General features: G+C 42.7%; 1 protein-coding gene across 9 annotated transcripts; it reads right to left on the bottom strand.

The window, feature by feature from the left end:
- Positions 1-1,131: 1,131 nt before the first annotated feature.
- Positions 1,132-26,603, bottom strand: TBC1D7 (TBC1 domain family member 7). 9 transcript variants are annotated; one of them, XM_032647348.1, is made up of 9 exons: positions 22,464-26,603; positions 22,115-22,250; positions 19,444-19,600; positions 18,311-18,391; positions 14,449-14,636; positions 10,404-10,541; positions 4,353-4,498; positions 2,969-3,098; positions 1,141-1,936 (listed from the first exon to the last, which is right to left on the bottom strand). In XM_032647348.1, the coding sequence occupies exons 3-9, from the start codon at positions 19,553-19,555 to the stop codon at positions 1,850-1,852; spliced, it is 882 nt and encodes a 293-aa protein (XP_032503239.1). In that variant the 5' UTR covers positions 19,556-19,600; positions 22,115-22,250; positions 22,464-26,603; the 3' UTR covers positions 1,141-1,849. The 9 variants fall into 9 exon arrangements, 7 of the variants coding, with proteins under 7 accessions (XP_032503237.1, XP_032503239.1, XP_032503238.1 ...); XM_032647346.1 differs by lacking the exons at positions 22,115-22,250; positions 22,464-26,603 and adding an exon at positions 20,929-21,100 and having other exon boundaries at positions 1,132-1,936; XM_032647347.1 differs by having other exon boundaries at positions 22,115-26,603.
- Positions 26,604-26,773: the final 170 nt, after the last annotated feature.

Raw genomic sequence — 26,773 nt, 5'->3', positions numbered from 1 at the left:
AAAACAAAACAAGACCCAAGACCCACACCCTATGGCAGACAAGGTTTTGCCAAACAGGGTTTGACAGCATATACTGTACTTGCAGAATATTTAATTTTCTATCCCTCAGCAGTGGGGCAATAGTCTTCCGTTTTGGCTCATCTGGACCCTCACCAGAATTTTAAGCGGAACTCCAGCCCCTTCAGCCCCCTCCCCGCCAGGTGCACTCCCTCCCTCTCCCCCCACCTCCCCCCTGCTCTGTGAGGCCTGCCCCTGCTTCTCCCAGTGCCGAGGTGGGAGCCAGCAGTTGGGATTCACTAACATCACTTGACCTTATAATCTTTACCAAAAAGTTGTACAAACTTTTATGATTTGTAACCGTATGTGGCTCGTAAATTAGATAGAAGTAAAGCGCTTATGACTTCTGTGAATTTCACATAAACCCCATGTTCACTCACTAGGTAGCGGACAAGTGCAGCAGGAACTCCTCGTGCGCTTTTGCTCACATCCCCTACTGGATTCAAAGTTCTTCGGGGCAGAGGCGATCACTGGATAAATGTAAAGCATTAACTGTAAGCACAGTTTGCTTTAAGAAGTTTTCTTATGAGTGTATTTTTGATTAAAAAAATTAAATACTCTTGGATATGTTACTTTACATGTGGGCCAGCTGGTTTCAACAACTCCGTGTGCTCTGAACTCTCTCTACAGCTGTTTTCCACATTAGGCAGGGACTGAACTCTCAAGAGTGAGAGCTCCATAATTCCATGTCTCCTCTTTTTTGGGCAGAGGGATGGGGGCGTGGAGAATCCAACTCACCACTCGGGCTCCTGCAGGTCTGACAGGTGCATGAATCAGTTTCAAACAAAGGGCCCCGTCTCACTCGCCCAGCTCAAAGCCTGCAACTGTTCAACCAACAGTTACCATCAGGGGACGACACAGCTGGGGTGGGGGTGGGGGGTGGGGGGCGGGCATTAGCTATTAACCTGAACCTGCCCTTTCACCCGTTCCTATTCCAGGTGGCAGAGTCCTCCCCAGATGCTCACCCAACATTTAATGGCCCATCAAGAAAAAGCATGAGTCCAGCAAAATAAACAAGTCCTCTCTTAGCAGGTAAATTTAGACACATTTTGTTCAGTAATATTTCACTCCGACTGGCACAGAGAAAAAAAAAAAAGCAAGGCCTTTATTTAAACCTATTTAGCAAGACAAAGTCTCAGAAAGCAGATTCAGATTTCAGAAGATTTAGAAAGTCAGCTTAGATTTCAACAGGTACTGTCTCAACAAAAGCGGAATCCGAGTTGTCAACGTAAGGAAGTTGTTTGCCATTCCAGAAATAGACCTTAGAAAGTAACTAGCTTGGTGCTAAGTAGAGAGGAGCAGGGCAAGCTTGGTTACACCCTGCTTACTGAAGCACCCACCCACCCTGACTCAACCGCTTTACAAGCTGGGAGCTATTTTCAAACAACGCTTTCAAAATGCTGTTCAGAACAAGTTCCTATTGTATAAGCCCAGGGGACTATATTCAATACCCTATGATCAGCCATAACGGAAAGGAATACGAAAAAGAATGTATATGTATGTATAACTGAATCATTTTGCTGTACAGAAATTAACACATTGTAAATCACCTATATACTTCAATAAAATAAAAATTTTTTTAAATGCTATTCAGAGTTGAACTCTGTAGTTCTGTGTAATCAGAAAATGCCATTCCACAACACAGTGACTCCAGGTATCTTAAATAAATTTTGCTGGGAAAACAATTACACTTTGAGTACCAAAGTGAGAACCCTATTATCAGTTTAGTAGATCATGTCCCAAAAAAGCCCTCTGGGCAGGCCTGGCAGACTGTCCACAATGTCAGGAATGTTCAGGCGGAGTGGACCGGGGTCCCGCAGTGTTTGTGCCATAAGTCGATGGCCTTGCTCACAATCGCATCCGAGCTGTCCTGGGGGATCTGTGAACAAGCAAACCAGTCTCTGAAATGTGTTTCCGACTTCAGTATCTCCCTCATTTTCACTCTGGTACAAATCTCATTTCCACTGGAGTTTTCAGCATTTTTCAGAAAGCAATCGCACAGGAGGCTAGTGCCAGGATCTGTTTCACGCGCCACCTGAGGCCGCAGCAAGGAGCAGTCGTGTCATACCACCTAGGGTCGAATCCTGCACTGCCCACTACTTGCGGACTCTTGGGCAGGTTATCTGAGCTCCCTGGGTTCAGATCCCCGTCTCTAAAATGAGGCAAATGATAGCCGCAATTCACAGGGCTCTTTACCGGGTTACATGACATAATTCACAAAAAATACTCAGCAGTGGCCCTGGCACTGTGAGCCACTAATTATTACAACGATGACGGTTCTTTGATCCAACATACCTTCACTTAGTACTTATTTACTGGGCCACTGTTCAACTGTTAACTGACTGATTAAAATATATAGACTTGGGGTCCAGTGAAATTCACTCACACCTAAGTCTCTGTACTTCCACCTCTTCTTGCCTGGTTAAGGGGATTCTAAGATACAAAGACGGGGAAAAACAGATTCATTCTGACCCTTTTCAACATGCTCTCAGTTTACATTTCAGCACATTAACAAATCCAACTGGGACTCTACCAGAGATAGCAACAGAAGTGAAAGGACTTACAAAATCCCTCAGAACATCAGGTTCCCTTTTCCAGCAACAAAGATCAGTCACCCTAAAGTAAAGATCTCACCTCTTCCTTTTCTTGACAAACCTCCTAGGGGTCACATCAGGGGATGAGACTCCAGTCCCGGGCGCATACACTCATGGAGACTTGCTGCTCAGACCACTGACCCCAAAGGACTGCACTACCATCCACAGAGCAACGTGAAACTTCCAGGGGAAAATCGTTTCTTATGATGTAAAAGTATACTATGTCTCTGAAATAATCTAATGCAATAGAAACATCTGGCTTGCTAAACTGACTTCCCTTCTAGATTCAAAATTAAAACAAAACAAAGTACACTTACATTTTCCAGAAACTTTGTTATCTTCTCTGCACCGTTCAGTGCCATTACTTTTATTTTAAAGGTTAAGAGAATTTCCACAGCTACAAAAACTAGTATCTTACAGGATCCACTTATAACTTTATCCCAAACCCTGCAAAATAAAGATATAATCAAATTATGAGTCTGAAGTTTATGTTTATCTAAACAGCTCAAATTTCAAGATTAAATCAAATTACATTTTCTTTTAAGTACCGTTGTCCCTCAGTATCCCCAGGGAATTGGTTCCAGGACTCACTTGCTGTGGCTACCAAGATCCGTGGAGGCTCAAGTCCCTTGTGTGAAATGAGGTGGTACAGTCAGCCTTCTATATCTGCAGATTCCACATCCAAGGATTCAACCAACCACAAATTATAAACACAGCACAGGATCAGCTGAATCCACAGATGCACATCTGCGGATACAGAGGGCTGAGTTCATGAGCTTCAGAGAAGAGCTATGAAGAAATCATCATCAAGGAAAACAACACAGATCAGCCATTTGAAATCTATTTCAGACACAATCAGCAGTGGAAGGAAAAAAGGAACCATGGCTAGAAAGTATCAATATTTGCTCTGCTAGGAATTGACCAGTATGCCAATTCCCTAATGTTTCAAAACTGACATTTTCGGGCAGGAAAGTCCTAAACCAAAGCTTAGATTTTACTAACATTTTGTAATGTTAATATAATCATTACATGGTAAGGAACAACAAAAGCAGCAGATGAAATGATAAATTCAATTTCATTTTCCAGCAGTTTAAATTCATTAAAGAGCCAGTTACTGAATATACTCTAAAATAACTATTCTGATAACTCCTATAAACTCTTACAGTTGGTATTATTCTATACATGCCAAATGCATTGTCTTGTAATGTCCTCTGTACATTTACCTTTCTCCTCAACTGCAAAGCTGTGGATAGGGTGATCCAGGACACCGAAATACCCGTAACGCGTCTGAAGTTGATGAAGAGCTGAGTTTGAGTCTCAAGTCTCTCACTGCCTTCAGCTACTTTAGAAATACACATTTTCTCTAGGACCTGCTCCATTTCTGGAAAAGCCCACATGTACTCCTAGAGACTATTTCACATGGGAATACTGAACAGCATCGAACACATTGAGGGCCTTCAATTTCTCTAACCGTATGTTGTAACACTTTTAATATTTATATTAATATATTTCTAATGTTTCTAACTTTATATATAATAAGCAGAATCGTGTGTTGTTACGTTAGCTGCTGGAGAAGTCAGCATAAATTATTGTATTGTTCTAAAGCAAATTCATATTCCAAGATGATCACATTAAAAAAAAAAAAAACGCAGGATTTTTCTGCCTCTGAGCCTGCAGTCCGTATTTGAAAGAAATACTTGCCTCTGTAAGCTGGATTCAGGCAAGCAGCCGGCGAAGCATCTCTTGAACCAGAGATCATAGGGCAGTTTGGACACTGCAGAGCTCGTCTTCAGATGACGCAGCAGTCGGCTATCTTCCAGGTTCAAGTATTGCTCAAAAGCCTTTGGCTAATGATTAAACGGGAAGAGATTACTCAGTTCCTGTGACATAATGTTACCTGATCTTACAGCCTGTGATGAAAAAGTGTACATGCTGAACGCAGGAAATGCTAGAAGACAAAGCTTCAGGCTCATTTAAGTCACTGGTGAGACAGCAGTTTCCCAGGTCAGAACTAACCAGAGGAACCAAGCGTCCAGGACTAAGGGGTTTCCTGGGACAGTCCCAGGCTAAAAGGAACCGTTAGTCATCCTAGTTAGTCCCAATTGTGCTAGCCAGATTCGACAACCTAAGACAAAAGCCCAAACCAAAATTCAGTTGCTCTGGGGAGCTAAGAAAGGCCCGCGTTCTGGCTGCTCTAGGGCAGCAGGTTTATGTTCAGGGAAAGGACAAGGGTTAAGACCAAAGAAACAGAGTGGGACTAAAGCGGGGACAGGGAACTAGGAAGAATGGAGATGAAAAGGCCCAGCAGTCACTGATGCCACGTACGCTGACCCACGTGGAGCACACTCTGCACTTGGCAGCTACAACAGGGGTAGCTCTGTCCCCAGCAAGATGTACACAAGAATTCCGGAGAGGTACAGGAATAACACAGGGGGACAATGCTCCAGGGTTCCGTCTGGCAGCCTCTCCCATGTAAGGTTACACAACAGCCGACACTAGAAGACTGGGATGGGAGCTAACGAAGCTGGCTCCCAGACAGGTCTGCTGTATTTACAGGGTTCTCTGGCAAAACACGGATCCTAAGGTCAAACCCTCAAGTCTGTACTCTCTATCCAGAAGGGCACGACCAGATCCCATATCACCTGGCCAAATGCAATTTTTTTTTTTTAACTAAATATCTGCACCACTGTACTTCTGCCGAAGAGGCAATTCATAACCTTTACGATGTCCACCGTAGCCAGACACTGCTACATATATAGGGAAGGGAGTAAAAAGCAAGATAGCTTTATCACAGTGTGTTATAGTTAGCTCTTTGCAGCTCTCTCAACCAGGCTGGAAGCTCCTTGAAGGCAGAGATGCTATGATGAGAAAAAGCAGAGACGACAGGCACATCCAGGTGGGAATCCTAACCCATATACTTAAGAAGCCAGAAAGAGTTTCCCAGGACAGCTGACGTTTGAGCTGGCCCACGAAGAAGGGATGGGACTTGGCCAGGCAAAGAGGGCCACGCATTGATATCTGGTCCAGCTTAAAGGATAAATATCCCTAAATAAAGAGAGCTTCTAAAAAAGGAAAATGCCAAAACCGCTATAGGAAAAAAATGCACATGGCTCTAACCCATATGAAAAGATGCTCAACCTGGCTATAATAAAAGAAATGCAACCTGAAACTATAGTAAGGTATCCTTTCTCACCAATCATGCTGGCAAGAACACATACCAGGTTGGCGAGGCTACAGGGAAACTGGTGTTCTCATCTGTTGATCACGAGTATGCAAAAGGGTATGAGCTCTACAAAGAGGAATTTGAAAAAAACCTAGCTGAGTAACATATGCCTTTACCCCTTGATCTAGGTCCATTCATTTCTAGGAAATCTATCCCCCATATATACTGGCAAATATACAAAAAGATACATGCACAAAGCTATTCACCTGTTATAACAGCAAGAGACTGGAAACATCTCAATTAGCCAACAATAGAGGATGGGTTGAATAAACTAGGATGGAGTGGTATGCAGCTGTGAAAAGGAATAAGGAACGTCTCTATATACTGCTCATGGCATAATCCCCAGCATATATTAGGTTAAAAAAAATAAAGCAGGGAAGAAAAACGTGTATCAGATACTACTGCTAAGTCTAAGAGGGTGAATATAAATACATACCACATGTGCTGTTTTTTCTTTTTAGTGGAAGATGACATTTATACTGCCTGAAATTTTTAGGACACAGCAAATGGTAGAAATGGTAGATGCGATGATTTTATTTATATTTTACTGTAAAACATTTAGGTTATTTCCAACATTTCCATGACTCTCATATACTTACTTTTAAGGAAATAAAGCATACCTCAACAGAAGGCAAAACCTGGTAAGAGATTTAACCACCTTGAGAGGAATTTATATTAAACTTAAGAAGAGGCTGCTAATAGTGTTTATTAAAAGAAAAAACCCTCTCTTTAGGACAGCTTTTAAAAATTATATCAATGGCAAGGAAAGAAAACTCACTCACTTTAATGACTAAACACAGTTAAGACTGAGGTGGCTTAAAGGCAGTCTGATCTGAAGAGAACAACAGAGACCTTCCATGTCACACCACTGAAGCTGGCCTCTACTCTCCTTGGTAATCGGAGGCCTCATCAAAGAGAATTTCCAAAAGCTTGTATGGAGAGGAAAGCTGTGATGTAATCCTATAAATCAGAACACTACAACATAAAGGCATCATCACCAGAAATATTCTTTTCTTTGGATGTCAAAAGCCCGTCACTGTCTATCATGTGCACATTTCCCCAGGATTATGAAACAACCTATGCTCTGTGATAACAAATTTGGTAAAACCACAAAAATCTGAAAAGATGGCAGACAAGATTATAGAAACTAACAAAAAGCTAGGCAGAAGAGATCTAGTATACAACAATAAAAAATTTTAAGCTGGACTAAACAAGGTTTAACTAAAGACAAGTTTTTTTAAAACTTGACTTTAAAAGTTTAAGTCACACACACACAAAAAGTTTAAGTCACTTGATGGCTAAATCAAATAGCAACACAAAGGAAATTTAGCTTTTCTTATACATTCTGAACCTTAAAAAAAATTTGCAACTATAAAAAAAACTGTGTGCTAGGCACTATAATGTACATGTGAAAATAAACCCCCTTTTCTGAAGATGGGGAAATTAAGGTTCAGGGGACATAGGGACATTAAGTATCTTGCCCATTCTAAAATGCATTTCTTTAACAAAAAAAAAAGCTCAAGGCATTTTTGAAAAAGAACAATAAGAGGGAAATTTCCCTACCAGCTATGAAAATATGCTAGGAAGTTAAGGTAAGTCATATGGTACTGGCCAGGAAACAGACAAATACCTTGATAGAAAAAAAAAAAGGAGTCCAGAAAGAGATAAATATATATATAAACCTAGTACATGATAAAGAGGGCATTACAAATCTGTGAAGAAAAGAATGAACTGACCAACAGCGTAAGTGGTAGTTCTACTGCTTATTAACTGTGTGGCCTTGGACAAGTTACTTAACTGCTCTGTGCTTCAGTTTCCTCATCTGTATAAACAGATGTGTTAAGATGAAATAATTCATCAGCAAAGCAAATTTAGTCTTGGTTGGCATGAATCATGTTCTCAAACTGTTGACCAGTGTGAGGAGGAAGAGGGCGGTGGGGTGCTGGCTGAAGCTGTGCTGCAGTTATAACCACAAAAGAAACAGTCACGTCTGCATCTGATGCCAGTTGCAAAGGTAAGTCCTTCACCAATTAAAGAACTAAATTTTAAAATATTTTTAAAAGTTAGAAGCTTTTTAAAAACTTGTTTTTAAATCTCGGGATTAGAAAGGGCTTTCTAACTGCGATACAAAACAGCAGAAGAAATACTGATAAATCCAATGGTATCAAACCTTTACATCTTTACACAACAGGGAGAAATATTTTCAGAGAAAATATTTAACTTACTTAACAAAGGACAAATATCCAGCATATAGCAATAATTCTTACCAAAAAAAAAAAAAAAGGAAAGACGGAAACAAAACAGAAAGGTAGACAAATATGATGCCAATAAACATACCCAAAGCTGCTTAACTTCACTCAAAAATGAGGCAATGGAAATTAAAATGGGCTACGATTTCACTATCAGATTGGAAAAATGTTAAGAGAGTGATACTATCAAGTACTGGCAATGGGGTGGAAAACAGGAAATCTCAAACTGTTGGGGGAAGCAAAACTGGTACAACTTCTGGGTAAGTAACCTGGTAGTTAACAAATTCAAGTATGTCTCTTGCAATTGAGCATCTGTTGTATAGGTAACCCACCCTAGAGACACACACACACGTATACACATGGGAACACATCACGTACACAGAGTGGGACTGTCAGCATGGAGCCTTTACATTAAATTAGGGCAAATTCTTAACAGAAAATACTATGAGAACTTTTTAAAGTGGTTCTAAATGAGCGACTCTCAATCCTAGCCTCATTTCAGAATCACTTGGAGTTTTAAAAAAGTAGAATTCTGGGGCCTCACCCCCCTGAAGATTCTGATTTCATTGGTTTGGTCATTTTTAAGAGCTCACAGGTGGTACTAATAGGAAGTCAGGACTGAAAACTACCTATGTGTATTGACATGGAAAAGCTCCCAGACATTAATTTTTAAAAAGAATTGTAGGGCCGTATAAACAGTATAATACTTACATTTAAAAAAATTATATATATATATGTTATATACGTACACACACACACGTGTTCATGGGAATGCACTCGCAACCCCATCCATTCCAATGCACATAAAATAGTCTAGACAAATACACACCAAGCTGATGACAATGCCCACGTCTTAGAAAGTGGGGGAGGGGAGGCGCTGGTGCAGGTCTGTGACAACACTGGATTCATTTGGATTACTTAATACTTCGAGAATGTATGTTACTTATGTTATTAAAAATAATGAATTTTTAAACGAACTATCAAAATACTACTGCATTTACTCCAATAAGAAAAGCGAATCACAGTATGATTCGCACCTCTTGATTTAATTAGGCAGCTAACATTTCATTTCCATATGCTCCAATGCCATGCTTTTATTTATTGAAATTAAGTGAATTAAATTTCAAAATTCTAAAATCAAATTTTACTTAATGCAAGTACATAAAAAACACTCCTGTTCAGTGCCCTGGGAAACGGAGGGCTGAAGAGTCTCGCCGACCACCCTAACGGACACAGCAGGGATGGATCTCCAGGGCTCGGCTGACCTGTGCCCCGCACCTGACCCTGCGTCCTGTACACGGTTACTGCTTTCAACAGAATGTCCAAGTGAAACAATTCAATGACTTAAGAGAAAAGACTCGTTTTTATAAAATGAGGGAAAACACTGAGCAAAGAGAATGGCAAAGGACCCCTGGCTTGTGCTGATGACACAAGCGCTGGTCTCCAGATTCCCAAGTCAGAGTGTACAGACCACCAGCTGTCTTCCTCACAGAGTCCCGACTCTAATGTGAGATCACAGTGTGCCCGGCTAAAACGAACCGACCACATTTCCCAGGCTCCACTGAAAACTGGGGCAGCCTGGTGACACAGTCCTGCCTGCCAATAGTCATGCAGAAGGCAAGTCTGTTTAAGGGGGACAGGCTGGCCTGGCTTGTCACTTCTCCTCCTTTACTTTCGTCTTTGCTTTTCCCTTCCTGCCTAGAACAGGGACGTCATGGCTGTCACTCCAGCATCTGTCATGGGATCACGAGAGGAAGAATCACACCTAAGGCTAGTACAGGAGGACACGAGCCTGGGTCCCTGGCCATACAATGGCTGTGGCACCAGCCCTGGGCTGCCTCGCCTCCAGACTTCTGCTTACGTGAGAGAAGACAAAGCCTCTGTTACTTGGGCTTCCCATTCTACACAGCCAAACTTAAACCTTAGTACAGATGGGTACTTCTAGCTAAAGTCAGGGGATTCTGGATCAAGATAAGGAATACCATAGAGTGGGGGGTGGGTCAGCTACAGCCTGCAGAGGCCAAATCCGGCCACAACCATGCTTTTACGTATTTTGTGTGACAACAGCAGAGCTGTGTGCTTGCAACAGAGACATACACACCCAGCCCCCCAAGCTGGAAACATTTACCATCTGGCCTTTTACAGAAGGTATCTGCTGATTCCCACCACAGAGGGTCCACACATAATGGTAGCAGCACCGGGAGGTAAAGGCCATTTCCTGAGGACCCCCATTACCATTGCTCACGCCCACCCCAAAATAGCCATAACAGCATCCCTCACCAGCTGGGGTAGAAAATCCCGGTACTTGTTATTCAGTTGGTTCACAAAGCATCGGGTGAGCCAGTAACAGTCAATGCTATCTTCCACCATCTCTTCCATGGCTTTAGCAATGGCAAGAAATACTTCATCTTCTGGCTCCTGCAAGATTAATAATAACTCTCAAGAGGGAGGTAGAAGAGAGAAATACAGAATTCTTTAATAATAATGAAGCCTTGCTCCCTAGATTCTGAAGGACCTGCAATAAATCAAAGTGGGACCGAAAGCGCACAGTCCCTCACTAAAAAGATGACCAAGGGGAGATGAGGATGAGTAACCAGAGGAATCTGAGTCGGCGCTGCTTCTGAACACTCAGCTTTCAAGCTGAACATTCAGAGATTTTTCAGCTTCTAACATTAAGGTCAAAGAGTCAACACAGACCCTAAGCAAGGGCTGACTCTACACCCCAGAGTATTCTCTGCGCTGGAGGAGAATTCCTTTCAAACAGAAGTGATAAACAGCAAACAACTGGAGACCTCTGTCAATAATTTGCAAACATTAAATGACCCCAAAAGGACTAAATAAGCATTTTATTTCAAAGCATTCATACATAGCTTTACATTTTTGTTCTATCTTTAAGCACCTAAAAAGCTAAAAATGACCCTAGAATCGGAATTTTAGGACTCAGAAGAATGGCATTTCTCAAACCCTGTGTCAATACTCAGAGCATGAAAGCAAACCCTCAAGTAAGTTTCGAAAGAAGTCTCATAAAAACTGGAATCCACTTGAAAAATCTGTCTTCTAACACCATATCTTACACCAAAAGCTTTACATTTTTCATCTAGGATTTAACAGCTGAAGGGTTTTAAACATTGAAAAACTAAAAAGCTTCCTTCTACTCCCCTAAGAAGTCCCAAGTTAAAACCAAAATACCTATTTTAACAGAAGTATTGCATTTTAGGCCTCCTATCCACTTATGAACATTCTACAAAATGTCAAGAACAGCAGAAAGTCTCCTTTCGTGGACTCCCACCCGGCCCTGGCGCTGTGCGGGGTGCTCCTGAACCTGGCATCTCAACGTTGCTCCCAGTTACTCTGAGACACAGCCAAGAGGACCAGCGCCCTCCAGCTGAAGTCAGCTTCTACGTGCCCAGCCCTGTGCCGAGCACTGTCACACAAGTCTCATTAAAAGATAAGAAAATACAGCTTCTAGGGCTTGGTGACCAAGGAGGCTTGAGCCCAGAACAAAACTTAGACAGCACGTCAGCCTGAGGCCATGGTACAGGTGCCTGGACCTCGAGCCTGGAAAGCTGAACAGGGATGAGGTGGAAACGATAACCTACCACCTAGATCTCTTGAGCTAATGGATAATCTAACCTAACTTCATATACAGTTTAGGAACTTGTGTAGTACTAACAGCTAACTGCATTCTGCTGATGGGAAATAAAATGTAAAGTTTGAGGATTCCAACTATTTTCAGGAATGTTCTCTCTTGATAAACTTCATCAGAGTGGACGACCTAAGATTTGCCCATGGGACCCAAAGCAGCCTCAAAAAGAAAGAACAAGTCGAAGTCCAAACTGCTGTGCTAGCACCCTGCAGTCTTCAACAGCCACCAAAACAATTACAGAACAGCAGTTTGCAGGCAAATCCCTCTTCCGAACTCACTCTGTTTTAGCCAAAAGTTAAGATGCTTAGAGTGAACTGCAAGTTGTATTAAAATAGCCAAAGCCCAAGAGCTATAGTCATTACTTTGCCTGCCCTCCTCCACTCCCCCTCTCTTCCCTTTATAAACAATAAGCAGTCCAAGAAACTAGAGTGAGCGGTTTGTCAAAGGGGAAAGCTATAAAGCAGGCTGGAGCCTGTGGGCCTGAGGCCAAGGAGGGGTCAGGGCCAAGGAGGCAGCCAGTGACTACAAGGCCTGTGTGGCCTGCAGGCCAGGGCCAGAGAGGTGGCCGGCCGTGTTGGTCACAGACAGAGGAACGAGCAAAGAAATAAATACAAATAAGAAGAGGCTTCCATCAGCCTCACTGTCACTGCCAGAGAAGGAAGTTGCAAATATAAAAAGGGTGAGGGCTAAAATGAACTTGTGATATTAGAAAGGAATTGGCACTTCTGACATTAACTCAGGGTCTTCAATATAGAAATAAATAGATATATAAACATATAGGTGTGTGTAGATTTCCTAGCTGTCTGCTGAGAGGGCCTAGAGGCAATGACACACCAGGGACAATGAATATACCTAGCACCCTGTTCTTGGTTTCTAACTATAATACTCCAAAAAAAAAGAAAAGCCTGATTCCAAGCCTGGGGTAGGGAAAGTACAAAATGAGCCTGGAATATCTTTTTGTGCCAGAAAGTAAGAAAGTGCTCAAAATGATGGGAACTTGTCAAAAAGACACAGAAGTCACAGGGCTTCCCTGGTGGCACAGTGGTTGAGAGTCCGCCTGCCGATGCAGGGGACACGGGTTCGTGCCCCGGTCCGGGAAGATCCCACGTGCTGCGGAGCGGCTGAGCCCGTGAGCCATGGCCGCTGGGCCTCCGTGTCCGGAGCCTGTGCTCCGCAACGGGAGGGGCCACAACAGTGCAAGGCCCGCGTACCACAAAATAATAAAAAATAAAAAAAATAAAAAGACACAGAAGTCAGCTTGAAGGGGCTCCTGCTGGCTAAATATGGGACAATTTTAACATCAAAATAATGGCAGTAATGAATTATAGGCCATTGAATAAAAGAGGAATCTATAACTTCATACTGATATACATAAATGAGGGAGAAGGGAAAACTCTTCCTTACAGAAAAGTCAACGAATAAATTCAGAAGGAACGAAGGAGTTAGAAGATCACCATTTGGCAATCAGCACAGTAAAAATTGTTTCAGGCCAGAGTCAGTGGATTGATAATTACACAGTCTCAAAGTACCTCCCCACAAGTTACTTATTAATTACAAAGGGAAAACAGCAACCTTACCTTGAAAAAACCTGGCAGACACCACCTTAACCAAGTGATCAAAGTTAGCAGTAAGAGCAATAAGTATCGTATTTCTGCGGAATTCCTGCCAGAAACGCATAACTAGATTTTAATCATGAGGAAACACACAAACCCAAACTGAGAAATGTTCTACTGGCCGGTACTCTTCAAAACTGTCAAGGTCATGAAAGACAGAGGAAGACTGAGGGACTGTTCCAGATTAAAGGCAACTAAGACATGGTAAACATAATGCATGATCCCAGATTGGATGCTGGACCAGAAAAAGAACATCGGTTGGACAGTCAGCAAAATTTCAATAACACCTATAGATTATAGTATTGTATCACTGCTAATTCTCTGGTTTTGATAAGTAACCAGAGTATAATTAAGATGTAACATTTGAGGATGCTAGGTGAAGGTATGTGGGAACACTTAACTCTTTATGCAACTTTTTTCTGCTATCTTAAAATGAAGAATTAAAACAGAAAAAAAATTTTTAATCGTCAACAAATGGTAAAACTAGTAGTTGAAAGTTTGATAAGTTCTGAACCATAACTTTTATTGTTTAGATAAAGGGCATTACTGGGACAATTGGTCAGACGGGAATGGAGTCTGAAGATTAGATGTTAATACTATATCAATGTCATTTCCTTGGTGTTGATGACAGAACTATGGTCACCTAGGGGAGTGTTCTCATCTTTAGCAAGTATACACTGCAGGAATCTGAAGGAATGGGATGCCGCGTCTACGTCTTATTCTCAACTGGTTTGGAAGAAAAATATGTATACATATATAGGAAAAATGAGAAAGCAAACATAGTAAAATGTTAATGACTAGGGAACCGAGATAGAGGGCATGTGGGATTTCTTGATAGTATTCTTGCAACTTATCTATAACTCTGAAATTACTTCAAAACAAAATTTTAAAACATTAGGGAGATTGGGTCAAAACGTACAGGGCTATGAACGTCTGGGAAAGATGTGTTGCTTTTATTCTACAAAGAGCCTTGGAAAGTTTCTAAGGTGAAACATAATGCAAACAAAGGCTGGCAGACGGAGCAGGTCTAAAGCTGAACCAAGGGTCACACAAAAGCACCACTGACCAGTGCAAAGGAGGGGCTTCGAGGCAACTTCCCAGACTCTAGCCGATGCATGTAGAGATAGACTTCAACCTGAGGTGTGGCATCACTGATAAAGCGAATGACTTCCAGGGCGTGAAGGACATCAGAGTACTGCTCCTTGCGATACATCATCACCTGGGCATGGGACTCATGGTGTGGAGGCAAGATGCCTATAGAGACCCGGGGCGGGGGAAAAGAAAAAAAAAGAGGGCAAAATACTGAGGCACCAATCCAAATTCCTCTTCTATGAAAGAGAATCCTGTGCAAAGCTGCCTACCACAATTAGACTAGAACTCACACAAATATTTAGTTACCGTAGAGATTAGCTTTTAGAAATTCACACTATAAATCAAATTTTAAATACTATCAATATTCGAATGGCAATTACATCATTGATATTAAAGAGAAATGAAACGACATCATAAAGCCTTTGAATAAATGTGCCACATAAATTCAAGATAAATCACACCAATTACAATAATGATTTAATTCAAGTTTATGGCTGTCAGCCTTGGGCCACCCTTAGCTGCTAAAGGCCTATCTCCAGTTGCTGTGCTTGGCCCCTAATATGGAATTGTTCCCATCCCCCAACCTCCACAATTCATATGTTGAAGCCCTAACCCCCAATGTGACTATATTTGGCAACAGGGCCTTTAGGAGGTAATTAAGGTTAAAAGAAGTCATAAGGTGGGGCCCTAATCCAACAGGGCTAGTGCCCTTGTAAGAAAAGGAAGAGCCACCAGAGCTGGTGTGGTTTCTCTCTGCCGTGTGAGGACACAGCAAACCAGGAGGTGATGCTTCACCAGGAACAAAATCAGCCAGCACCTTGACCTTGGACTTCCCAGCCTCCAGAACTGTGAGGATATAAATTATTTAAGCCACCCAGTCTGTGGTATTTTGTTAAGGGAGCTGTAGCTGACAACACAGCCCCCTTCATCTTAGAACCACCACCAAGTGGTCAAATCCTTTTCTTCCCCAACAACTAAAACTTGCTCAAAGTCCTAAAGTCTCTTTAGAAGGAAAAAAAAAATCTCTAATTTTCACTACCAAAGTGACCTTATATTACATTTCAATGCCATTTTATGCTCATTAATATATTTAAACATGATGTCTTCTCATTAGACTTTGGGGCAAGAACCACATTTTTTTAAATACAAACAAATGGCATGGAGAAAACACACTGGAAAGAGCACTGGATGGGCCTTCAGTCAACTAGTCCCAGAGGTGTTAACACCAAGATGCTCACAAATGTCTCTCCAGGGACTTGTCTCCTTATCTTCCAAAGGCAGGAAATGGGATGGGTAAGCATTTCACCAAATGTTCTCTGCAGAACATGAGCCCCAAGGGTCTTCATGAGAAAAAGGGTACCAGAGTCAAACAGATTTGGGAAGTGGTGACAATGAAATTAAGGCTTTAAGTTTTGCTATAAAGAAAAACATCTTGCTTTATTTACCCCAGCCTCATTAAACTTCATGAAACTGTACCGTAGCCCAAGCTCCAGAGTCAAAGTTCCTGGGTCTGAAGTCTAGCTCTACAGTTAACCGGCAGGGTGACCCTCAACAACTTACTTGATCTTCCTGTGCCTTAGCTTCTCCATCTGAAGAATGGGAAGAATTAATACCCATCTCACACAACTCTAATGCTGACTCAACAAAGTAACATACATAAAACACTAAAAGTACATGGCACATACTAAGCTAGTGTAAGTGTTATTAGCTAGTACACTTGACTATGGATCTCTCTTTGGTGCAAACTACCACAGATCCAGTATTCTACAGAACATTCTGGGAAACGTAACTTGGATGAGCTCAGAAGACTAACACGGTGGGAGGTTAACGTTGGAAACAAACTCCCAATATAGTGTGGCAGCTCTAAATCTCGAGTGCCTTTTTAAATAATTAATTAATTAATTTTTGGCTGCCTTGGGTCTTCATTGCTGTGCATGGGCTTTCTCTAGTTGTGGTGAGCAGGGTCTACTCTTCATTGTGGTGGGCGGGCTTCTCATTGCAGTGGCTTCTCGTTGCAGAGCACGGGCTCTAGGCACGCGGGCTTCAGTAGCTGTGGCACACGGGCTCAGCAGTTGTGGCGCACGGGCTTAGTTGCACTGAAGCCTGTGGGATCTTCCCAGAGCAGGGCTCGAACCCGTGTCCCCTGCATTGGCAGGCGGATTCTTAACCACTGCGCCACCAAGAAAGTCCCTCGAGTGCCTTTAACGGCTAGAACAAGGGAGACTCACCTGATAAAGCAAGCCACGAAAAAGAGGTGATGAACAGCCTGACAGCCCTTGGCACTCAGCTGCAAAGTACAACTGTCCATCTCATACTAACCCACTGGCATTATCAGTTAATAAGACACACAGTCTTTCTCAGCAGATGTAAATATGATCGACATTCCCACCTAAAAGGCACCCCTGGAAGGCATTTACTTTGATGGGCACTGGAAACACTAATATTTTTAAAATACTCAGGGAAAAACTGAGGTCGTTTTCACACATTCTCTATAATTTATCCGCACGGTGACCTATTAGAAAAGTAAGTGTACAAAGGCTGGCAAGAGGCACAACGAAAAAGGCAAAATGCACAGTGCTTTCTAGCACGGCTTGCATTCCCTCGCTGGCCCCACCTTACATAATCAGATTCGGGACTCCAGATTTTTCAGGTCCTGAAAATATAGTACATCTTGGAAAGAAGACAAGGTCTATAAATCTAGCCTAACTTCAAATGGGCTCTACAAACCTGAGCTCAAATCCTAGCTCTGCCACTCACAGGCTATAAGGCCTCAGGCAAGTTATTTCACTTCAGTCCTTTTTCCCCATCGGTAAAATTGCAATATTGATACCTGCCTCACAAGGGAATTCTAGGATTATCCTAACTTTTGTTTTTTTTTAAAGAAAGAAAAGGAGGGTAGTAATGGATGGGTATTTTCTACATCAGCAGGCTCAGCAGTAATAGAAAAAAAAAATCCTTAGCTCAAAAGGCATACTGCCAGTCACTTGGGGCACCTAATACACGTTTTCTTCCACAGAAACTGAGCGAGACTGTTTTTCCTTCTCCTTCAGCCACTCTTCACTGTAAGTTATATCATTTGCGCTTCTAAGAAGTAAAAACTCTTCAATTCTTTTTTGATTCTGACAGCACTCCTTAGGAAGTTATACCTCTACAGCTGGGAGTCACAGACTAACAAATCAACAGCTAAACCCTAGGAGTTAATTTAGCTCAATATCCTCATTTTACAGATGAAAGAAAAAAAAGGAAAAAAAAAAAAAAAAAAAAGAGGCCTACTGGCCTCTTCTGGAAGATTACTAAGCTGACAGTAAAGCCCAGATCAGTTCGCCTTTCTCCCGGCCCAACGCTCCTCCCACACCTTGTCTCAGGAAGGTGCGCCACTGTCTCTTCTAATGTCACCTGACACTCAAGAGTGACACGCGGGCTTCCCTGGTGGCGCAGTGGTTGAGAGTCCGCCTGCCGATGCAGGGGACACGGGTTCGTGCCCCGGTGTGGGAGGATCCCACATGCCGCGGAGCGGCTGGGCCCGTGAGCCATGGCCACTGAGCCTGCGCGTCCGGAGCCTGTTGCTCCGCAACGGGAGAGGCCACAACAGTGAGAGGCCCGCGTACCGCAAAAAAAAAAAAAAAAAAAAAAAAAAAAAGAGTGACACGCAGTGGACCGCCTCTGAAGGTCACCTCCTTCCAGGCTTCCAAAGTGAGTGGTGATTCAGGCTCCCGAGGTTAGACCCAGTACCCAGTAAAAGGCCTAAAGAAATCCTTTTTCTGACTGATAAGACGCCAGTGATCCCATCATTCAACATTTTTGAAGATAAAGCTTCCAACTCTTGGAAATCATACCTAGAAGCACCTTCCAGACCAATGCACGGTACATGGATGGGAGCGGGAACCTCTGACTAAAAGTACAAAGTTTCTCAATATCTAGAGGAAGAAAAAGAAAAAAAACACAAAACGATTAGATGCTTTTCATACTGATCACAATAGGTAAAGATACATTTCATGTCTGAAAACCAAAAGTATAGTAAGACATCTCTTCAGAGGCAGGCTGCTATACAATCAGCAAATCTAGGAAAGGTAACACTAGACTGACTTCCAGCCCAGGTGTTCCCACTAGCTATGTATTTTTTTTCCCAACTAGCTATTTAAAAACAATTAGTGTTTCACGGTGTCGGAGATGCATTTTGCATATATTACTACATTCACTATAATATCAGCAGTAGTTACTATTTATAGAACTTATTTCATTTATCCACATCGCAAGCTTGTTGGGTAGTTATTGTTTCAAAGATGCAGAAACTGAAGCTCAGAGCAGTTTGCGACTTTAAGTTTACATCGCCGGTGAGTGGCACAGTCAGCCTGCAAATCCCCACATTCACCAGTAAGCCACATTCAACCATCTTGGGCCTCAATTTCCCTACTTGTCAAGTGAGGATTATAATATTTACAACACAGACTGCCTAGTGAGGATCAAAGATCAGGTGGGAAATGTTTCTGAAATTTTAAAACACTCTATGCATTTAAACTACTGTTTTTAACTATGGCTCGGTTTATTCTACTTTAATTAGCAATAGAACAGACCTTATTATGACTGGCTTAGAATAAAAATGTCAATATATAACGCAGTTTCAGTATCCATAAAAGAAAATCATGGCAAGAGTTGCTGCAAATTTACCCAGAAGCTATGATGACACCTCTGAAAATTGAGAAAAGAAAGTACATGGATCTAATAAGAGAAAAAAAACATTACTGACTTCTAAAGAGGCCTTTCAAAAAGGTCTGGCTCTGACTCAGAGAAATATAAACTTGAAAAATCCTTAACTTCTCCCAAAATATACCATTCTACTGCCATCCTATCACTAAAAAAATACAGCAGGTAACCAATACCTCTGGACATCTTTAAAGGTAACATTTAATTTCAGAAGATCTGGGAATGACTGAGAACCAATAAGGTAAATTTAACTTATAAAACTCACCCAGACAGTCATCTTTTAGGAGAATTTCTAATGATTTCTTTTCTTCAACTCCACGAAACCCCACTTTTTCATAATATACTGAACGGAAGTTTCTCTGGGAGTCCTCAGTCATGTTTCATTCTTGGAGAGACAGAACAGGGAGCAGAAAAAAGTGAGCCTAAAAACAAATGAAGAATTGATGAAAAACTGAATGATTTTCTCCAACTTTTCCATGAATCTGATACACTATGATAAATGGCCTGCCCTTGCATAGAACTCAGTATTAAACCTTCCCTTTTACACACCCTAACATCACCTCACCTTTGCACCTTGGCCAAAAACCAAGATACAAAACAAAAGTCCTCTGAGCTGCTGTAACAGATGGCACAGGTTCATGCCTTAGCACTCCTATTAGGAGAGAGCCTAGCACAATGGTATATTCTGCAGCCGTTACACACGTTCAAAGAAAAAAGTTACTGAAATAGGAAGACAAAAATGTCATGCAAAAGGGATTACCAAATACACATGATGACTGTTTTAAAATTTTTTTTTAAATTAAGAGTATTCCGAAATGTTAACAATGGTTATCTTTAGGCAGGATTCCAGATGATTTTAATTTTCTTTCTTTGGCTTAGCTGTCTTTTCTAAAATGGGCATTTTGTAAAACAAAAAACTAAGTTATAAGAAGAGTAAAAAAAAAACAACCCACAAACCCAAGTTCCTCACTTAGTTTTCCTTTAAACACAATTCTATCCTATGTAATTGTCAATTCAAAATCCACAACAGATTAAGCATTAAATTATAAACCAGAAGAGGGGCAGGAATGTAGCCGGTTGACAAGTGATATCACAGAGTTGGAGACAAAATAATGACTTAGAATCTGGCATCAGAACTCAAAAAGTTCGCTGGTCTCTCTGGTTCTTTCACAATAACCTTCAGTAGGACTGAAGGCAAGTCATCAGGAAAAGTCAAATTAGGTCTGTGTTTTAAGAACAGAATGGATGTAATGCATTTTCCAAAAAATATACCACTGCCTGCCCCAAACGCTTAAAGCGTCGGTGCAGAGTATAACCCTCAGGTTTTATAAATTCCGAGATGTCCCCAGGGGCTAGGGGAGGGTTGAGTTCTAGACAGCCAAGGTGTTCCTTATTGACAAGATCCTCACTGAGACGATTCGGGCACAGGAAAGAACAGAATTCGTTTAGGTTGAGGAATTCTACAGGATACTGAACTCTTAGGACCAAACGTTTTTTAAAAGCAGGATTTCAAAGCATTAAAACACTAAATAAGGTGGGATTTATTTAAAAGCAGCATCCAAACAGCTGCAAGGCGATTCGCTGGCTGCCGTCTAAGGACACCATCCTCTGACTGCAATTCAACAGCAAACGCGTCCTCCTGGAGGAAATAAAGTAAGTTTCCTTGCTGCCCAGCAGCGCCCACCTGACGGGAAAAGTAAACACACCCTGATCCAAGACCCCAGGTGCCACTCTCCCTATTATGCTTCACCTCTAGTAGTGGAAACCACACCCGGGTTCAGACTAAGTGCTCCGGCGAGGCAGCGGAAACCTGACCCGGTGCGCTGACCTGCCGACCACCCAGGGCCCGCCGGGCGGAGGGAGACGGCTGAACACCCGCGCCCAGGAGATAATACCCAGCAGCCGCGGCGTCCGCCGGACGTGACGTCAGCTCCGTTCCACGAGGCGGTGCCGAGAGCGCGCGTGCGCCGAGAGCCTGCGCGGAAGCTCCACCCCTCCCCCCCCCCCCCCCCCCCCCCCGCCACGCCGTGGGGTTGCAGAGTGCGACCCAGACACGTGAAGTAACGGGATGCAAGTCAATCTAGCATCTCAAGCTCCCCGCCCATTTCCCGCACCCGTCTCCCTGCTCCCCCTACTCATTCCTGGTCTGGAGAATCTCGCGACTACCTTACTCCCGCTGTCCCGGGCGGTGAGTGCCCGTGATGCTCTCCCCAACCCTACCCTGGAGGTGATCGCAGACCCCAGGATGGTGCTCCTTAATCTGTCTGCAGTGGCAGACCCCTGCTTTGTTTTTATTTCCTTTTTCCTGGTATGTGGAAATACATGACCAACCAAATGAGAAGTGTAAAGCAACTTATTAAGAATTTGCTGTACGAGAGAGTCAGCCCCACTATCACTTCTATTTGGGCAGAAACTCAAAGGCAGGCAGAGGAGGGGAAAGGTTGATAGTGGAAAAAAAGGGAAGGCTTCAGGTGTGCCCTTGTGGGAGGCTGTTGGCATGGGGAAGCTGCAGGTAGAGGAAAAGCCGGGTGTCCTATGTGATCCGTTAGCCACATCTGGCTTTCTCTGGCTGGTCCTAAGTTGAAAAGCAGGGATACAAATTAGGGAAGCTGTAAGTTACTAATCAAGTCCAGGCCAGTTGCTACAGTAGTTATTGTTCCACTTCCTGGGTGGTTTCTACAGCTAGCAGTCAGGCTGGCTTCCTAGGCTGGTTTTTGTGGATAAGGGGTTGTTTTCCTAGGCAGGTTGTGGGTCCATTCTATTTTCATATATGGTCGACCACTGTCTGTATATTCAGCCTCTCAGTTAAAACACTATAAATTCTTTGAAAACTGAAGTTTAAAAACAAGATATACAAGCCCCAAGTTTTTAGACTCAGCAGACAAAATTACTCTTTAAAATAGCTATTAAAGTTTATAAACACTTTCTCTGCTTACCTTGTCACAGACCAGCACTGGTCTCAGGGACGGCCCTCCAAGCAGCACCAGATGAGTGGGTTTTTAAACCACTTGGGTTTGCGAGGAACTGTTACCGAGCCAGGTTTGTTTTGTCCAATGCATAGCAAGCCAAACGCTGAGACACCGAGGTTTGCAGCAAAGAGAGGGAGAACCATCTCAAATCGGCTTCCCTGAAAGAGGCTTGGGATACTTATGGGCTAAAAAAGCAGCAGGAAGATCAGAGTCATGGGAAAGGTGATTGGGAAAAGGTGTGGGAAGGTCATTCTACGCAGGTGTAACTAAGCTACAGGCCTTTGCACGTTCAAAAGATCACCAAGCAGAAACTCACGCATGCCCAGTTGGAGGGTCAGTGGTCCCATCTAGTCTTAACCAGCTCAGTTCAAACTAGACACAGCTGATTCCAAGTTCCTGCAAAACAACTCGGGCAAACATCTTACTGTTACCGAACGCGAGTCCCTGTGCCCAACGCACAGGGAGCCCAGCAATACAGAAATGTCAGAGTTTGAAGCAGAGAAAGGTTTATTGCAGGGCCATGCAAGGAGACAGGTGGTTTAAAAAACCCCTTTACAGGAAAGGTGAGGGAGGGCTGTGGTTAGTTGTTGAAAACTTCTTGGTGTCCGATCCTTTGTTCTCGCAGCTGCCCACGTAGACCAGGTCACGGTCAGGTCACTATGTTCCTGTAAACCTCCATCAAAACAAATGTTATTCTCTGTTCTACAACTTTATATCTAAAGGTGTAATACTCCTAAAGGTAACAAATCCCGTAAGCAAAGTAACATCACTACCCCTCATTTTACTTGGTCAAAGTCCTAAGGCTCAACTTTCAGTCCTCTGAGGCCCACGTCCTAAGAAGAGGGGGTCGCTGTGTGGACCGGGTACCCTCGCTAGGTGCATTCGTCCAGCACCCGGGTGTGGGTCCTCTGGCCTTCACCCAGACTCGGCTGAACAGGCAGGTCTCAGCTGGAAGCACCTTCAGGGCCGGGTCCCCAGACTCAGCCCCGCCATCATCACTGAGGGAGCCAGGCACCCAGCACCCAGCCAGCCCTCAGGCTCCTCAGGCCCCCCAAACAGAGTTGGGTCCCACAGACTGTGACCCAGGGTGACCACCACCACCAGGGCCACTGCGATGCTGACCGTTGGCAGAGCGAGACCACGGACAGTCACGCACTAAGGCCTTGCCCTTGCACTGATGGCTGTGCACCCGCCCCATCCCCGTTACTTTATAGCTTAGGCCACGGGCCACCTGGAGGACGTGCAGCCTTAAAACGACCTTGATGAGTAAAGGCAGGTGAAATGGATTTGACCCATGGTCTCAGTACCACCTAAAGAGAAGTCAGTTCAGTGATGGGAGCAGCTTCCCTAAGAGCCCAAATGTGTACAGAGCAGACCACACAGGGGCGAAGCTCTAGAGAGACTCTTAGAAATCAACAACACCAAAGTCAGTCCAGTTACGGTGTCAGTAGGTTTGTGGTGCAACGGCTACACGGAACTTTAAAAAAGAAGTGCGTGATGGTTGAAGGCAAACACCTGTGCTTCTCTCCCCGACCCCGCAAACACCATCTTTAGCTCTTCAGCACTGGGGTTCTAAGCCTTGCTTAGGCAGTGTTTCTTCACATTAGCAAGTAGAGTTTTTCAAGGTTTAGCTTTCAAGAATTCCATTTACTTCATCTAAACTTTGGACCGGTCACTAAGTTTTACAATCTTCTTTTTCTTACCTTTAAAGTAGAATAGTGGTGATGATCTCACAGAGGTATTGGAAGGATGAAGTGAGAAAATGTGTAAAGTTCTTGGCAATGCCTGGCACCTGACACAGTGAGGTTATGTGTGAACTGGCTCCTATTAGCTCAATGGTGACAGAACATGGTTGCCTTTAACTGTCATTCACTGTGCTTTTTGATGAGCTGACACACAATATTTGGAAGCTTCTACGGGAAATAAGTCTCTTGGAGACGATTCTTAACACTGCAGCCAGAGTGACCGCTTAAAAATGTCCTTCCTCTGCTCAAACTCCTGCAATGGCTCCCCATTTCACCCAGAGTAAAAACCAGTGTCTGCATCGTCTAACCCCTTTTACCTTATCAAATACCAGCGTCCTTCTCATGTCTGTCCTCTACGCCTGAAATGCTGTTTCCCCAGAGAACCACGTGGCCTATTCCCTCACCTCGATTTTGAACGAATGTTCCCTCCAAAGTCCTATTCCAAGCACCCTACCTAAAACGGCAAACCTGAATCTCAACCTTCCCATACTCACCTTCACTTTTCCTTTCTTCCACAGCACTTATCGTAATCTTAGCAGGCAATAAAATTTTGTGAAACTGAATGGAAATAAGAATTTTAAACGTCACAGGTGCCCCTTGTTTGAATGTGTATCCCTTGCTACCTTCACCCCTTAACGCCCTGTAACCTGACTACCCTCTGGTGGTTAATTATTCTCACTAAAATTATGGGAATAACTGCCCTGCTAGTCAACTCACTTTCAAGATTGAAAGGGACTCAAAGGTCAGCCCGTTCCAGTCAATGTGATGGGGCTGAGAGCTAGATTTCAGGGTATGAAAGCAGCACAAAGTGTTTAGGAACGGCATCACATCTTTTTAAATTCACCTGTGGTAGCACAGCAATTATCAAATACCAGCGACCTCCGCCGCCCGCCCCTCTTTTTTTAAGAGATAAGGCAATGGAGACCCAGTGAGGTTATAGCTCTAAGGCAACTGTCTTCATTTTGAGCAGCAAGCAAAATTAACATAGTAAAAAAAAATCCATTAAAGCGTGATTGGGGGAATATATAAATTCAGGTGACTGACATATAAAATCATGCCTCCAAAACATCTGAAGAGGGACAAATCCCGGAGGCTCATTTTCTCCTTCATTTCAGTCATTTGGTGGAGAACTTGTTCAGCAGGTCTGAGTTGGCTAATCACAGGCAGACACCAGCTGCAGGCCCGCAGAGCTCCCCTTTCTGACCAGGGAGCTTCCCTTAGTGTCATAGCAGATCTGTGCTTCACCCAACCCCATCACTGTAAATATGTGAAAAATTAAGGGGAAGGGGCTCCCCTTGATTGTGATGTTTGGCTGCAGTGCATGGACCCTCTATGCCCTGCCTAAGCTGTGGAATAGAATCGAAGGATTGCATACGCTCCACTATTTTCTACTTGTAAATTTTCCCTCTAATAAAGCCTACTTTATACTTGCATCGTTTGGCAAGTGGTGTGTTTTCATGACCCTTTTTCGGGATACATGACTGTATACAGAGCTGTCCTGTTACAGGGAGGAAATATTACTTTACCTGTCAAAACTGGTAGGATATGTATTACGTGGATGTGATTATAGCCTTCCAATACTGTCCTGGTATATGGAAACCTCTGGTCAGAGGTCAGAGGTTGCCTCGTGCACGTGGGGTCATTTAGCTAATAATGAATCCATTAGCCACTGGTAATTATTTGACCTTTGCCCTGTTTTATATTTTGCATGAATCTTTGGCCCTTTTAGTGTCAAGATGGCGGGTAAAGTCACCAAAGTTAAAATGAAAACTCCATTTCAGTTTCAGTGAAACTAGAAAAAAAAAATAAAGTAGCTGAAGAATTTCCAGAAGCAGTAGAGAGCAAGCAGGGCACATGTAGGAGAAAGTAGAGAGAGACCCCAAAGCTGCAGGCCTCAGAGCCAGCAAAACACATCTCCCAAAGGCATTCTTATCAGGAACAGATGTTAGAATTCGCCAAATGCTTTTTCTGCATGGAGATAATCACGTGGTTTTTCTTAAGTACTTTGTTAATATGGTGAATTACACGGATTGATTTTCAAAGGTAAACAGATTGTGCATTCCTGGGATAAACATCACTTGATCATGATGTATTACCGTTTTTATATATTGTTGGATTTGATTTACTAGAACTTTGTTTATAAATTTTGCATCTATTTTCATGAGGGATGATGTTCTTTTTCTTGTAAAGTCTTTATTTGGTTTTACTGTCAGGCTAATGCTGACCTCATAGAACAAGTTGGGAAGTATTCCTTCTTCCACTTCTATTTTTTGGAAGAGTTTGTGTACAACTGGTGTTTGTTCTTCCTTGAATGTTTGGTAGGAAACACTAAGGAAACCATCCGGGCATAGAGATTTTTTTGTGAGAAGGTTTTAAGCTCTGTATGCAATGTCTTTAAAAGATAGAGGGCTATGCAGGACATCTATTTCTTCTTGATTAAGCTTTGGTAGTTTAGGTCTTTCTAGAAATTTCTCCATTTCATTTAAGTTTTAAAATTTATTGCCATAAAGTTTTCCATAACGTATCTTTATTATCCTTTTAGTGGCTGTGGGATTTGCAGTTCCATGTCCTATAGTGAGATCACCTCTCTCACTCAATGATCTTGGTAATTTGTATCTTCTCTCTTTTTTTCCTGATCAGTCTGGCAGGAGGTTTATCAATTTAGTTGATCTTCTCAAAGAACCAGTTTTAGGTTTTATTGATTTTTCTCTATTATTTTTCCATTTTCTACTTCATTGATTTCCATTCTGATTTTTATTCTTACCTTTCTTCTGTTTTCTGTAGTTTAATTTGCTCTTTTTTTCTAGATTCTTAAGGTGGAAAGTGCTTGGAGACTTTTTTTTAATAATATATGCATTTATTACTATAATTTCTCCCTGAG

This window comes from Phocoena sinus, chromosome 11 (assembly GCF_008692025.1).
Source record: "Phocoena sinus isolate mPhoSin1 chromosome 11, mPhoSin1.pri, whole genome shotgun sequence".
Lineage (NCBI taxonomy): Eukaryota > Metazoa > Chordata > Mammalia > Artiodactyla > Phocoenidae > Phocoena > Phocoena sinus.
Note: the sequence above shows the minus strand (reverse complement) of the source record. Positions and strands in the feature narration are given on the sequence as shown.

What these genes read in the sequence shown, in the direction of transcription:
- TBC1D7 (XM_032647347.1), bottom strand. Translation starts at nt 19,555, where the DNA reads ATGACTGAGGACTCCCAGAGAAACTTCCGTTCAGTATATTATGAAAAA. An exon ending in GGTCTGGAAGGTGCTTCTAG is followed by an intron (nt 14,637 to 18,310) that starts GTATGATTTCCA and finishes GGGTCTCTATAG; the next exon opens with GCATCTTGCCTCCACACCAT. An exon ending in CCTGAATCCAGCTTACAGAG is followed by an intron (nt 3,099 to 4,352) that starts GCAAGTATTTCT and finishes TTTATTTTGCAG; the next exon opens with GGTTTGGGATAAAGTTATAA.